The sequence below is a fragment of the Rosa chinensis genome, chromosome 7 (genome assembly GCF_002994745.2).
Source record: "Rosa chinensis cultivar Old Blush chromosome 7, RchiOBHm-V2, whole genome shotgun sequence".
NCBI classification, from domain to species: domain Eukaryota; kingdom Viridiplantae; phylum Streptophyta; class Magnoliopsida; order Rosales; family Rosaceae; genus Rosa; species Rosa chinensis.
In genome coordinates this window covers 60,538,625-60,554,352 of record NC_037094.1, presented here as the reverse complement: position 1 = coordinate 60,554,352, position 15,728 = coordinate 60,538,625, and the positions used below count along the sequence as shown (strand labels likewise).

Genomic DNA, 15,728 nt, shown 5'->3' with positions numbered 1-15,728 from the left:
AAGCCAAGTACTGATTGACATACCATTCAACCAAATAATAGTAAGTAGATATTGTTTGCATATAAGAGCCTATGTGCATGGATCTGATTTCTCTTTCACTCATGTAGTACAAGAGATTGCGCCCTAAATTTCCCCGAGAACTATCACCATTTAGGTTTTGATTACGTAGGGAATCAACCACCCAATACTTAGATTGAATCCCATGATATAAATGGGGTTACAAACATATCACTTAGCTACAAGAGCTGGTTTGAACTGAATTGATTCCCACAGTATATGAAGATTGCACTCACTTTTCATACAAATATAGTTTTTCTTCTTGTATCCCCTTTTTTCAGTTTCACTTATAGAAGAGAACATATATTACAATCTTGTCGTGATCGTTGCCAAATTACCAAGCTAAGGAGAAATTTTACCTTCTAGATGTTCCAGTAAGTGGATATATAGTTATATACATCTAATTTGACCAATGAAAACACCCATTATTGAGAAGGAATCTCAATTTTTGACCAGGTAACCAACACATAAAAACTGCTCAGCAAAAGGTTGTGTCTATTTTTTGTTAGAGGGTATTACAGGAATTAAAATTATACAAAAATCTTGAGAGGTCCAAATGACAATTTGGGAGATATGAATAGAACCCTTCTATGAGCTTTCATCCAAGACAATTCTTTGTCCATTCTTTTCCCTCTTTATGATATGGAATTGCATTTTTTGGGGTTGAGATCATTTTGGACCCAGTTCTGTAAAAACCCAACAAATTGAAATATCCAATTCTTATGTTAAGGAGAATCCTGTTTGTTTGTGAAGAAAAATATTAATACTGAGTTCAAGTAAAAAATAATTTTGTTTCACATGCATGATGTAAGGAAAAAGTTAATGCAGCCTTTTCTTAACTCAAATATCCCAAGATCAAATCAGAGATAGGTGAGAGTCATTGTCATATGCTTGAAGGAAAGTGATCAGATCGTACTTAATGTAAATGAATTTTAATGTTTGTGGTCCCTGTTTCAATACATTTGATAGTGATGCACCATTAAGGATCATATGAAAATCCAATTTCAGGCTAATGGATGGACCACATTTGAATGGTCTAGAATTCTTCAATGTACGTTTCTTACTCTATTACAATTAGTGATTAGGAGGAAGTTGGTACTCTAAATTTGTTGAATTAGTGAACTGATCATTTTTATAAGAGTTAATTAGATTAAAGTCCAAAAATTAGACCCCAAATTGATTGTAGTGTGCATCAATTTTTCTTGTTAATTGCGGTCCAATAACTCAACTGTCACCTCAGATTTATTTTCTTTTCCATCTTGCTGACTCAATCCTCATTAATTTTTCTTTTTTACATGACTAATATGCCCTTATTGAATGTCTTTGAATATAAAATGTAAGAATTAATAGCATTAAAATTAGCAATCTGATTAATAATTTAATATCATATTTGATGTATATCTTTCTTAAATTATTCTTATTGACCCGGTATAAAATTATGGGATTGATATGACATTGAATACCATATTTAATGTAAATCATCCCTAAAATTATTCTAATTTAATGTAAATCATCCTTAAAATTATTCTAATTTAAAAGATGTCTTCTATAGGTTAAGAATCTTTCTAAAGCAATTTTTTTCAACAACAAAGCTTCTATGGTTATGGCTCTTGTGTGTAATGTCAAGTTTTTTTATGAACGTAATACTCTTTCATTAACATTAAGTTTTCTATGGTCTAGGTATTTTCTTGTCTGCCCAATATGATTGTGATCCTTCACCATTCCATGGATGGTCACTGTTGTTCTTCTTCATTTTTTTTTTTTTTTACATTTCCTTCTTAACTTACTTTTAACCTAGAAAGGATATTGTGTGTGTGTGTGTGTTGTTGGTTGACAAACCACTATTGTAACCTTATTCTAAGGTAAACATTATGCAATTTTTGTGGCAGATGTATTAAGAGCTCAAAAATTCAGCATTTCAATATACCTCATATATAAGTAGTTTTTTTCATCATATGCATCTCAATTATTTATACCTACACTATAGAAGAAAACTAATCCGTAAATTTATATCTCTTACTTAGGTACATATCTAAATTATAGTAATTGAAGAACATTAATCCGTAAACATATATCTCTTACTTAGGTATGTATATCTTACTTATGGTATACCTACAATAGAAGAAAGTTACTCCGTATATCTCTTACTTTGTATATATCTCGATTATTTCGTACCTACAATAGAAGAAATCTAATTCGTAAACTTATATCTCTTACTTAGGTACATATCTCGATTATAGTAATCAAAGATCATTAATCCGTAAATGTATATCTCTTACTTAAGTATGTATCTCTTATTTATGATATACTTACAGTAGAGAAAATCCTTAAATTTATATCTCTTACTTAGGTTATATGTATCTTTTAGCTAGAATGTTTTGATGAACTTTTTTTTTTATACCTTCCAGTTAGGTTGATTTCCCATCTCTATTTACTAATTTTATAATTATATTTTAAATTATTGCAGGTTTATCATAGGTTCAAAATTCAAATTAAAAATATATAAAAAGCAATTTTTTTTAGGTGATATTAGCTCCTCTGCAATAGCCGATTTGGGGCATCAAGCGCCCAGCCGCACTCCCGAAGGAGAGGGAGGCCATTACAATTGGGAACCCACCGCCCGTCACTCCATTTATTTAATAAACTAAAAAAAAATACAAATAGAAAAGGGGATCAAACCAAAACCTTTCCAATAAAAAGAAAGGTGAGAAAAAGGAAACAAAACATTAACTAAATCTATACTCTGGAAGACCAGAGAGGTTTCTGCCATACGAAGCAGCTGCAAAAGAAGGACAATCATCCCACCAATGAGTGCCTGCATTGTCCACTCCATAATTAGCTAGCTTGTTTGCTGCTTGATTGCCTTTGCGGTAAATATATGAGAAACGAACCACCATCAAAGACAATAAAGTACAACAGTTATGCCAGAAGAATGCTAATTTGCAAGGTATCCCTGAATGCGAAGCTGAAGATGAAAAATGAATGTCTAGTGAGGAATCACATTCAATCCAAAGCCGTCGCCAACCCATTTTCCAAGCAATGTCCACTTCATAACAAATGACATAGAGCTCAGCCTCTAAAGCTGTGGCTACTCCAAGTGAAACTGCAAAGCAACCAAGTGAGAGACCCACATGATTTCTAAAATTCCCCCCCCCCCCAAGAGCCTGCTAGACCAGGGGAACCCCTAGCTGCCCCATCTGTGTTCACTTTTACCTCATGAGAAAGCAGAGTCAACCATTTAATCTTTGTGACTTTTGGTGCACGAGGTAACCTTCCAGGAACTACAATTGAACGAAATACATATAGTTCCACTGCCGTGTTATGCATGATACCTTTGCTAAGTGAATTAATATCACCAAATTAAGAAATCACATCCCGTGCAATAGAAGAGGCTGATATGATAATTTTCCTAAAGCGAAAAGCATTCCGAGCAAACCAAATTTCATAAACAACGGCCCCCAGCATTCCACACCATAAAATTTGTAACTGAGAATTGAAATCATGTTGGATGGGATATAGAAACATAGCTTCCAAGTCTCCAAAATTTTGTGAGACCCGAAATAAACTCAGTAAAATTCCCCAAATATGCTTCGTGAAGGCACAATGAATAAAGACATGGGAGGTAGACTCACAGCTACTATGGCAAAGTGAACATAGAGATGCCTGGTTAAATCCACGAAATTGCAACAAATCATCAATTAAAAGTTTACCCTAGAGAAGCTTCCAAAGTGCTACCGAGTTATGAGGCCGGTAACTTCAGTGCCAAACAAATTTAGACCAGTTAACTGTAGGAAATTAGCGTCGCTTCATCACATAGGCTACTGCCACCGTAAGAGCACCATTATTTGTAGAGCACCACACCAGTTTATCCTCAAACCCAGCTAAATTTGGGAGTATAGTTTTCTCAATAGATGGCTTGATTGTAGCCAAATGAGCAGATAAAATATTAGGCAACAACCAAGACCCATTATAAGTATTCTAAAGTAGAATGGGGTTTTGTACTATTTGTTCAATAGTGACGTGACTCTTTTACCCTTCCATTTTTTGAGGATTTACTGTATTGATCCTGCCGTTTGATATATCAACAACGAAAACCTTTTTTCCTTTTTTATTATTTATTTTTAGAATTCAGAATCATCCAGAGATAGAGAGATAGAGAGAGAGAGGTACAGCTTTAGACTGAGAGTGCTAGAACGATCTAGAGATAGAGGGGGAGATAGACTGAGACAGCGATCTGATTCGTCATCGCTGTAGGCAGAAAAAGAGAGGTGAAGACGATTATTCATGTTCCCGTGATTCAAGACATCTAGGTATGATTCAATTTTTTATTTTTTTTAAAGTTGGGTCGAAATTTCCGAAAGTTCATAATTTGGGGTTTTATAAATTTCAGGCATCGGATTGTAGAGCATTATGTCTTTTAACAGTACTATTATCTTTCTGAAAGCAATTGAGCTGAAATTGGTTTTCTATAGTTTTCAGTCTCTATCAAAGTTTAAATGCTGAGATTCAAAGGAGGAGACCACGAATCAATTTGTGACTGTCTTGGAAAAGTACATCGGATATTCTTGATTTATAACATGGATTAGAAGGAGTTGAATGTCTTTATCTTGATAATGATTGATTTTTGAAGTTTGGAATTTGTCAAAACAAAAACCTCTATTGTTCCTCTGTTTTGTTCTGATTCAACATCATCTCTGTTTTGACATTAGGAGCCGTTCTTGAATGGGTTCTTTTTCATTTTTTCCTTCTCTAATAGACTTGGTTTTGTTGTTCACAACTTTAGTTTTCTAATTATGTGCATTCATTGAATTGTTTAGAGTATCAAATTCTAACGTGTCAAACAAGTTGTAGAATCGCTGTAAATCTGTATGTAATTAGGATTTATTTAATTAGGATATCCTGTAATTATGGAAAGATTGTTTCCTATTAGAGTTAGACTACTCCTTTGTACTTGTATATATACCCTCATTGTTGGATGAATAGAATCATCGAATTAACCCTGAATTGAAGTATTCTTTTCTACTTGGTATCAGAGCAGGTTCAATCCTTTGAACTTGCGCTGCATCCTTTGAATCCTGAATCCTGAATAACACCACAAACCGCTGCGTACCACCACCATTGAATTCCAAACCACCATCACCCTACCTTTTTTTCGAAAAAAAATTCAGATCCATCTTGAAACCCTAGAAAACCCAATCCTGCAAAAATCCCGAATTCCTCAATGGCCGGACCTGTAATTGAAGGCGAACAGTCAAATCCCGAGAAGGCAATGGTGCCATCCTCACAAGTCATCCATCACCACTACACCACCCAAAAAGACAACTCTGCGTTCCCAACAAGTGTTGTCTTGAATGAATCCAACTACACCATATGGGCTCCTCTCATGCGGATGCGCATTGGAGCACGAGGGAAGGTTGGTTATCTGACCGGAGTGAAGGCTGAACCCGCCATAAATTCTGCAGAGTATGAAGCTTGGGCCACGGACAATGAAAAGGTGAAAAGTTGGCTCATTGACTCCATGGAGTCCTCTCTTATGAACCGGTATATTCGTCTCCCTACTGCAAAAGATATTTGGGAAGCTGTAGAGAAAACTTTTTATGATGATTCTGATGAAACCCAGATCTTTGAATTGAACAAGAAGTGTTTTGAAGCAAAGCAAAATGGACGGCCTATTCCTACCTACTATAATGAGTTAGTGGCAATGTTCCAGGAGATTGATCAAAGGGTGGCCCCTCAGAATGATAATGTTGCAGCTGTAGTTCAAGAGACCTCAGCGATGTCCCGGATGCGTGTTCACATGTTTTTGAGTGGACTTGACCTAGAGTATGATCAGGTGCATGGAGAAATCCTGCGCAAGGAACCTAAATTCTCTTTGGAGCAGAGCTATGCTTACATTCGCAAGGTACAATCAGAGAAACAGGCTATGGGGCATTCGATACCTACAGAATCCTCTGTTATGGCTGTCCAACGTAAACCAGGTCCTCGTCCAGGCTTCTCACATCGTCCTCTAGGTAAACCAAATCCATATGCAAATAGAAAGTGCATTGTGTGTGGGGAACTAGGTCATAGCAAAGAGCGGTGCTATGAAGCGATTGGTTACCCTGATTGGTGGGACTTCACCAAGAAACCACGAAAGAATCTGGGCAAGGCCACCATTGGTACTACAAAGGAAGAGCGTCTAGACAATGCCTCTGCTAATGTAGCACAATCAGGTATGAAGGGTAAGGTTACTTTGAATAATACATGGATAATTGATACAGGTCCATCTGATCATATGACCAATGACCCTAATCTTGTGAAAAACCTTAGACATTCCCCTCAGGTTGTTGTCTCTACTGCTGATGGTACTTCAACTCCGGTCACCGGAGAAGGTTCTATTGTTTTATCTGATACATTAACCCTTGAATCTGTCTTAGTTGTGCCATCACTAGCTTATAATCTCCTGTCTGTTGGTCAAATTATTTTAGCTCTTGCATGTATTGTGACCTTCTATCCGTCTTTCTGTGTGTTTCAGGACATTCTGACTCGGCGGATCCTTGGTTATGGTGTTAGAAGGGGGAAATTGTACTATCTGGATCTGACAGAGACTGGAGAGAACCAGAAGCATCTTTTGGGGCAAGCTAATCATATCACTGGGGTAGAGAATGCGAAGGAAGCTGTATGGTTATGGCATCGCCGTTTAGGTCATCTATCTTTTAGTTATCTTAAGAAGCTGCAACCTCATTTGTTTTCTGTTGTCAGTGATTTGGATTTCCATTGTGACATTTGTGAACTAGCCAAGAGCCACTGTGTTCCATATTCACCAAGTCTTAATAAAAGTCCTGTTCCTTTTATGAAAATTCACTCTGATGTCTGGGGTCCTGCGAAAATTCCTTCTCTTTCTGGAGCTCGATATTATGTAACGTTTATTGATGATTGTACTCGCATGACATGGGTATCATTACTGAAGAATAAGAGTGATGTATTTGGGATGTTTACTAAATTTCACAAAATGGTGGCAACTCAGTATCAAAAATCCATTAGAGTGTTTCAGTCTGACAATGGTGGAGAGTTTGTGAATGGCCCTATGATTGAGTTTTGCCGGTCACATGGAATTCGTCATCAAACCTCTAATTCTTATACTCCTCAACAGAATGGTTTAGCAGAACGGAAGAACAGGCAATTGATGGAAGTTGTTCGTGCTTCCTTGTTTGGCATGAATGTACCTCGGTCCTATTGGGGAGAAGCAGTAAAATCAGCAGCATATCTTATAAACCGTACTCCTTCACGGGTGATTGAGTTTTAGAATCCTCATCAGAAGCTTCATACACTTTTGACCATCCCTTCTATGCCTAATTTGGAGCCCCGGGTGTTTGGGTGCACAGCCTATGTTCATATTCCCAAGCCTCAACGCAGCAAGCTTGATCCCCGTGCCCGTAAGTGTATCTTTGTTGGTTATGCTGACTTCCAGAAGGGTTATCGATGTTATGATCCTCTTACTGGCACTATACATGTCTCTCTTGATGTTGCTTTTCGTGAATCCGAGCCTTACTACTCAGGGGGAGCTTCTCAATCTTCCCTTCAGGGGGAGAGAGGTTGTGAAGGGAATCCTCGTTCTCGTTCTATTATTGATTTTGATGTCTTTGAAGACTTGGAAAATTTGGAGGATAGATTTGAAGGTAGAAATTCAGAAACAGAAAATGCAGTTGCCGAACAGAGCATTGTAAATTCCGAAATAGACAATGCGACTGCTGAACGATGTGTTGCAAATTTCGAAATAGAAAATGCGACTGCCGAACAGAATGCGATTGCAGAACGAAGTGTCGCGAATTCCGAAATAGAAAATGTAACTGCCGAACAGAGTGTTGTGAATTCCGAGACAGAAGAGACAACTTTTTTGGATAGTTTGAATCAAAATCAAGACATATCTGAAGCTCACACACAAGATATTTCCCCTTCTGCATCACCAACTGAAGATCCCGGTCAGAATGATCCACCTCAGGTACCCCTAAACTGTAATGAGTCTTCTGGGTTAGAAAGTGTCGAACTTAGGAAATCACAAAGCGTTACCAAGGGAATTCCTAAGAAACAATATGAACTAGATATCAAAGCCAAAGCTAAATACCCTATAGCTAATTTTATGTCTAACCATAGGATTTTTGGGTCACATGCACTTGTTGTTGATCAATTATCTACTGTATCTATTCCTAGTAACGTGAAGGATGCATTGACGGATCCAAAATGGACAAAGGCGATGAATGAAGAATTGGAAGCTCTTCAAAAGAATGCAACATGGGAGCTAGTACCTATGCCAATTGGAAAGAAGACTATAGGATGTCGTTGGGTATTTAATGTGAAGCTTAATGCAGATGGAACTATTAATAGATACAAGGCGTGGTTGGTTGCCAAAGGATATACACAACGCTATGGGATTGATTATGAGGAGACTTTTGCACCTGTGGCAAAGATTAATACTGTCCGGATTCTAATCTCACTTGCAGCAAACAAAGATTGGCCCTTGCACCAGTTTGATGTGAAGAATGCATTTCTTAATGGGAATTTGGAAGAAGAAGTGTACATGGATGTGCCCCCAGGTGTTAAGAATTACCCAAGTGACGTTGGCAAGGTGTGTAAATTGAAGAAGTCTTTGTATGGCCTGAAGCAGTCTCCAAGAGCTTGGTTTGGAAGATTTTCAAAGTCCATGAAAGCGTTTGGATACAGACAGAGCAATTCTGACCATACCTTGTTCATCAAGCGCAAGAGTGGTAATATTACAGCTCTTATTGTGTATGTTGATGACATGATTGTTACAGGGGATGATTCGAAAGAGATAAATGAATTACAAAAGTATTTGTCAAAGAAGTTTGAAATGAAGGATCTGGGACAACTGAAGTATTTTTTGGGTATTGAAGTTGCAAGGTCTAAGAAGGGGATTTCACTTTCACAGAGGAAATATGTTCTTGATTTACTTGCTGAAACGGGGATGCTGGACTGCAGACCCATCGAGACACCCATTGAGATGAATCACGGACTTGCTATCTATCCTGATCAAGTTCCAACTGATAAAGGGAGGTATCAACGTCTTGTAGGAAGGTTGATTTATCTTTCACATACTAGACCTGATATTGCTTATGCTGTAAGTGTTGTTAGTCAATTTATGCATTGTCCTAGTGAAGAGCATATGGATGCAGTCTTTCGTATTTTGAAGTACTTAAAGATGGCGCCAGGTAAAGGGTTACTGTTTCAGAAAAAAGATGAATTGGAAGTTGTTGGGTACACAGATGCAGATTGGGCTGGTGATAAAACTGACAGACGTTCTACATCTGAGTACTTCACTTTTGTTGGAGGGAACCTTGTCACTTGGCGTAGCAAAAAGCAGAAAGTTGTTGCCAGATCAAGTGCAGAAGTTGAGTTCCGAGGTATGGCACACGGAGTCTGTGAAATGTTGTGGATTCGTAATGTCTTGAAAGACCTGGGATACAAGCTTAAAAAGTCTATGGATTTGCATTGTGATAATACAGCTGCCATTGAGATTGCACATAATCCAGTTCAGCATGATAGAACAAAGTATGTGGAGGTTGACCGTCATTTTATTAAAGAAAATCTTGACAGAAAGGTTATTCGCTTTCCATTTGTAAACTCAGAGGAGCAATTAGCTGATGTTCTTACTAAAGGAGTGTCCAGGAAGGTATTTGACAGCTCAGTTGACAAGTTGGGCATGATAGATATCTATGCACCAACTTGAGGGGGAGTGTAGAATCGTTATAAATCTGTATGTAATTAGGATTTTATTTAATTAGGATATCCTGTAATTATGGAAAGATTGTTTCCTATTAGAGTTAGACTACTCCTTTGTACTTGTATATATACCCTCATTGTGGGATGAATAGAATCATCGAATTAACCCTGAATTGAAGTATTCTTTTCTACTCAAGTTGATAGGTTTCTCAAGTGTTAGAGAATGAATAGGAAACCTCCACCAAAGCCATATATTTGACTTTTCATCGAATGCAACTTTTGAGTTTCCACAAAATTGTATTTCCATGAGAGTCAGCTTCTAAGAACTGTAATATACATCTATGAGATGGAGCATGAAATTCTACATCCATGAGAGTCAATCAAAATTGATTCTATTTCTCTTTTGCCTCCTAGGGATTATATCATGTATTATACAGATGAAATATGGTCAAGTTTTTGGATTTAGATTATCAAAGTAAATGGAAATACAAAATGCTATTGCCACCAGAGGAAGTAGCAGAAGTCATGTTGGTCTCCTTAAGACTCAATATAAACCATAAATTAAATTTTAATCTTTTCCCACAGAAATATAGTAGAGTATACTTTTGAGTTGAAAAAAAAAAAATCCCCTCTCCCTCAATTGTTCCATTTTGAAAGAGTACTTTTGTCTATATAATGATAACTAAAGTAACTCTCTAGATTCATCAGTGAGCTTTATAACTTACATTTGCCAAAAACTCACCTCACTACACCTTTAGTGTAAAACCAAGTTTAAGATGTTTATATTCATACATTTGGAAGTTGATGTGTTGTAGAAATGTCGAATTACTCGAAGATAGATGATGCTAAATATTTTTTCAAAGATGATGAAGTTTACATTTTGATTCATAGTTTGTAGATTAATCTAATAGAACATAAATTTCAAAATTTAAACTGATTTCTTTAATCTAAGATAAATAACAACAAAGTCGTTGGTGTTACTTTGGGAATACTACTTTTTATATGACTTTTGATAAAGTTTCTTTATTGCAATCTCATTCATATCTACTGTCATTATCTAGATCCCTAACACAACTGTAGTAGTATTAACATTTCATATTATTCTGATTTTGTTAGTTGTCTTGATAGATTTCATGTTTTTTAAGCTGAAATTATGATTTTCTTACTGCTTTGATGGCATGGTGTTTTGATTACATTTCTTCGCTATTTGGAATATATAGGGTTGCAGTTCGTAATGGCTCTAATTGGTGTGATTCGGCTGTGAGTTTTTGGCTTTTTTCTATGGATGACAGGTAAATCTTCAAAATTTGTCATCTCATTTACAACAATGAGTTCTTTTTTTTTTTTTTTTTTTAATTCTGAAAAATATCATTGATCTTCTAAAAATGCAGTTTGGTCTTTATTAAGTTAATCCTATATTAGTAGGTTTATATTAGGCCTCATCAAAAAGCCCGCGGATCAAGTGGGCCGATGGAGGCCCGCCGGCCCGCAGGGCTTTTGGCCCGGCCCGGCCCGTCAAAAAACCAGCAAAAACCCGCCTTGGTGGGCCGATGGAGGCCCGCAAAAAAGCCCGCAAAAACCCGGCCCGGCCCATAGGCCTGGCCCGCGAAAAGCCCGCTAGGCCCGGCCCGTAAAAGCCCGCAAAATATTATATATATATATCTGTGTGTGTGTGTGTGTGTGTTATATATATAGATATATCTATATGTGTGTGTGTGTTTATAAATATATATATATATATATATATATAGACACATATAGATATATATTTGTGTGTGTGTTTATATAGATATATATTTATATATAGTCATATAGATATATATATATATATATCAATATATCATATATGTGTGTGTGTGTTTATATATATATATATATATATATGTGTGTGTGTGTGTGTGTGTGTGTGTGTGTGTGTTTATATATATATATATATAGAGAGAGATATAGATATATATATCTCTATATATATAGATATATATATATATTATCTATATATCAATATATCATATATGTGTGTGTGTGTTTATATATATATATATATGTGTGTGTGTGTGTGTGTGTATATAGAGAGAGAGATATATATATATATATATATCTATATGTGTGTGTGTGTGTGTGTGTGTGTGTGTGTGTGGAACACTACTACAATAACATGATTTAAGGACACTGTTTCGTGTGTGTGTGTGTGTGTGTGGAACACTACTACAATAACATGATTTAAGGACACTGAAACAGTGTCCTTAAATACATACAAGGACTCTTTAAAAAAGAGTCCTCTATCTGGGTGTCATCATAAGTCCGAAATAAGGACACTGGAAATGTGTCCTCTTATCTATACAAGGACACAGTTTATGTGTCCTAATAGCTGTGCACATGGTGTCCTTAAATCTATAAGAGGACACCTAAATTGCATCCTTATATTATCAAATAAGTGTCCTCTTTTGTATATGAGGACACATAAATTGTGTCCTAAAAGCTTTGGAAAAGGAGTCCTTATATCTATTAGAGGACACAAAAGCAACACACTGAAATGTGTCCTCTATTTTATACAAGAACACATAAATTGTGTCCTAAAAACTCTAGAAATAGAGTCCTTAAATCTATAAGAGGACACAAAAAATACACTATCAAGTGTGTCCTATTTTCGATACAAGGACACACAAATTGTGTCCTCAAATACCTGTAAACATAGTCCTTACATTCATAAGAGAACACAAAAACTATATTCTTATATGTGTCATGTTTTCTATACTAAGACACATAATTTCTGTTCTCAAAGTTCTGAAAATTGAGTCATTAAATCCATAAGGGAATACGATCTCATATTATAAAAATTGTGCTCATAACATCGAGTACACATCAAACAAGTCCATACATATATAGAACATCCATCAATACATATCTAAGATCCAAAAGAAGCAGCCTGCAAAAACTACAAGTCCAACACCAGATCAAATGTACTACACTACAACTGATTTGAAGCCAACTACCTAATTCAAAGCACTAGCTGCTGCTGCTACTGCTCCATATATAACTCAGTTCATACGATCAAAAACAAATAATACCTGCAAAGACAACAAGTCCAACATCCAGAATTAAGGTATTACTACTACTACTGTTTGTCAAGGACACATAATTCAAATTGTTGCTACATATATAACTCAAGTAATACCAGAAATATACATACTTGCATGCTAACTATTTGATATATCCATCAACCTGTTCTGCCCACTCTACTCGAACTACATCAATCTCTTCTTGAGTGTAAGTCTCTTTTTCCTCAAACTGAAATGATCGATCAATAGATATATTTGTTACATTACTATATAGTACAGTAAAAAGTTTATGACCAAATCAAAAAGCAACCTGCTAGTAAGTAATCACAACTAATTGAAACATGCAAGCAGTAGACAAAACTAAGCCACAACTATGTCGAAACAACTAGTACACAAAACTGAGCTATAACTAATCAAAACATGTAACCAGTACACAAAATTGAGCTAATTAACCTTATTACTAACCACTAAAATAGTATTACTAACCATATTTAAAATTGAGCTGCTTGGAGTTCCAATAATTTCTTTCATGTATTTCATAACATAATATCCACATTCCACTAATCCAGGTTGTCTTGGACACTACAAAATATTTGAACACCAAAATTTCAGTGCATGTACTGGTTTACCATCAGGTCAAAGGAAAACAAAATGTAGGAATGTACCTTAACCACCTCCCAATGAAGTTTTTTACGATTCTTTCTTCCCTTTTGAGCATTAAACATCTTAATGGAACTGCATCATGAAGAGTTGAGTAAGAAAACGGTAAGCAAGTAAAATGTTGACCATCCGTCCAATTTCAGATCCATATATAACTCAGCAAACTATAAATTAGCAAACACTCTAACATCTCATTTTATTCAATTTTTGAAATGAAAACTAGAGGATAGAATCATTACAGCTCTACGATGTTCTTCATTCCTGGATTGATGTTAATGTTACTCAATGGGTCAAAGTAATAGACCAATGCAGTAAATGGGTTAATGGCAGCCAACAACCAATGATTCCTGCATTAAGAAATAAAATAAATCTCTAATTTATAGTGTATTCATCTCCTAAGAAAAATAAGTATGAAATGTCGTACAATAATAAACATACCCTGTATTATAAGGCGCAAGAATTAATTGATCTACTTGGGCAGACTCTAATCTAAGTGATAGGGCACATGATCTAGCCTCAACCTTTCCAGCTTCATTGGAGATGCAGCCAGGATCTACAAATGCATACAAGTGATCCTCATTCTTCATTTTCAACAATGACCAGAGGTGTCTACGTAAAAGAAAAAAGACCAGTAAGTTTTTCTAAAATCAAAACTTACCATGCGAAGTATTCATTAAACATGTAAATATCTCTAACCTCATGTAGATAGAAATGCAAATAGTGGATATTGGCTGCATCAAACAAAATTGGATCATGTCGTTACTGTTTATGAATGTATTGTGGTCATTGCCAAACACACCATCTTCCATTGGGACCGACACTGCTATAGATTCATCCATTATTCTTGCCAAGCGCAGTAGAAGATGCACAGAAACCGGCATCTTGTATGCTGCTTGTCTGCATGGTGTTTTACTCGAAAACTTCTGAGTGCTCATTGAGTTCTAAATGTGAATTAAAATAACATGTAAATACCATTTTTAACTTCTAGTGATAGATATTATAATCGGCTTACGATATACCTCTTCATGTGACATTAAAACAAGATGTCGAGGCCAAGCAACATGAGTACCGATGGCTTGCTTTACTGTAAATATGTCACCTGACACATTTGGGATTGGGAGATAAGCATCTTCCTTGATAGGCACATCAATTGAGATACGTACATTTTCTGCTCCTAGGGGCACTCCATGTATCGGCCCATCCAACATTATTATAGTTCCCATTGCAACAATGTTATCTTTGGTGTCTACTGCTAGCTTGCATTTATTTGCCTTAAAATAAATGAATTCAAATCATAAGCTTCTAGCCAACAGCATATCTAAAATACCTATAATTAATAATACAACTAGAATAATGCACTGGTCACAAAGGTACATACCTTTTTTACAACATTTGTTGTCTGGATAGGAATATATGCTTTATCTGTTGATGTTATCACATTGTCATCTTCCAATGCGGCTATCTCTCTCGTCATTAGCCCCCCTTTGGATTGCTGTTTTGCCTTCCATGTAAATATATAAAATGTCAAAAAGATACAAATGAGTGAAAGATAAATAAATTATATGAAGCTATGTACCTTCTTACTCTCTCTACTGCTGTCAATTGGAGATGGAATATCATCGACTTTTCGAACCTTTTTTTCAGTAGCTTTTTTTTCAATTTCTTTCTTGGATGCCACATTAGATACCTCCTGCTTAGAAGACTGATTTTTCTCCTTGTCGACTGAGCAGCTAGCTTTTTCAGATCCATTATTAGATTTGAACATGTCTCGCATCATGCTTAGTTTAGCTGCATCCAACTTCTCTGGATCCAATAATGAAGCAAACATGTTGATCTGGTTTTGCATCATTTCCAACTGTTGTTCCAACATTTGTGTCTTGGTTGCAGGCTTATATCTAGATGTATTAAAGTACACCTTGTGTGTAACAAATTGTCCAGCACCTCTTACACGACCTGGTCGCTCAGGTGTCTCCAAAGCTTGAGTCAAAATGTCATTCCGACCAATAGCAGACACAATTCCCTCTCTCACATCTTTCGTTAAAGCATCCTAGGACAGATTACAAACACCAATGAATACTCAAATATGAAGAATGAAGTAACCATGTACACCTAATATTTAAGGTGATTAAGGTTCGATAAATCTGAACTCACAATCTTCTCAGCACGTTGTTTGGTTGTCTCACTCAAATAGTTACCCTCTTTATCGACACGCCCTTTCTTCCATAAGATAGCTCT

At 36.1% G+C, this 15,728-nt stretch overlaps 1 protein-coding gene across 1 annotated transcript; it reads right to left on the bottom strand.

The window, feature by feature from the left end:
* Positions 1-12,812: 12,812 nt before the first annotated feature.
* On the bottom strand, positions 12,813-14,995 carry LOC121050691. Its single transcript, XM_040511546.1, has 8 exons — positions 14,872-14,995; positions 14,190-14,764; positions 13,932-14,102; positions 13,733-13,840; positions 13,499-13,568; positions 13,320-13,415; positions 12,997-13,062; positions 12,813-12,842 (listed from the first exon to the last, which is right to left on the bottom strand). The coding sequence occupies exons 2-8, from the start codon at positions 14,426-14,428 to the stop codon at positions 12,813-12,815; spliced, it is 780 nt and encodes a 259-aa protein (XP_040367480.1). The 5' UTR covers positions 14,429-14,764; positions 14,872-14,995.
* Between the last annotated feature and the right edge of the window lie 733 nt (positions 14,996-15,728).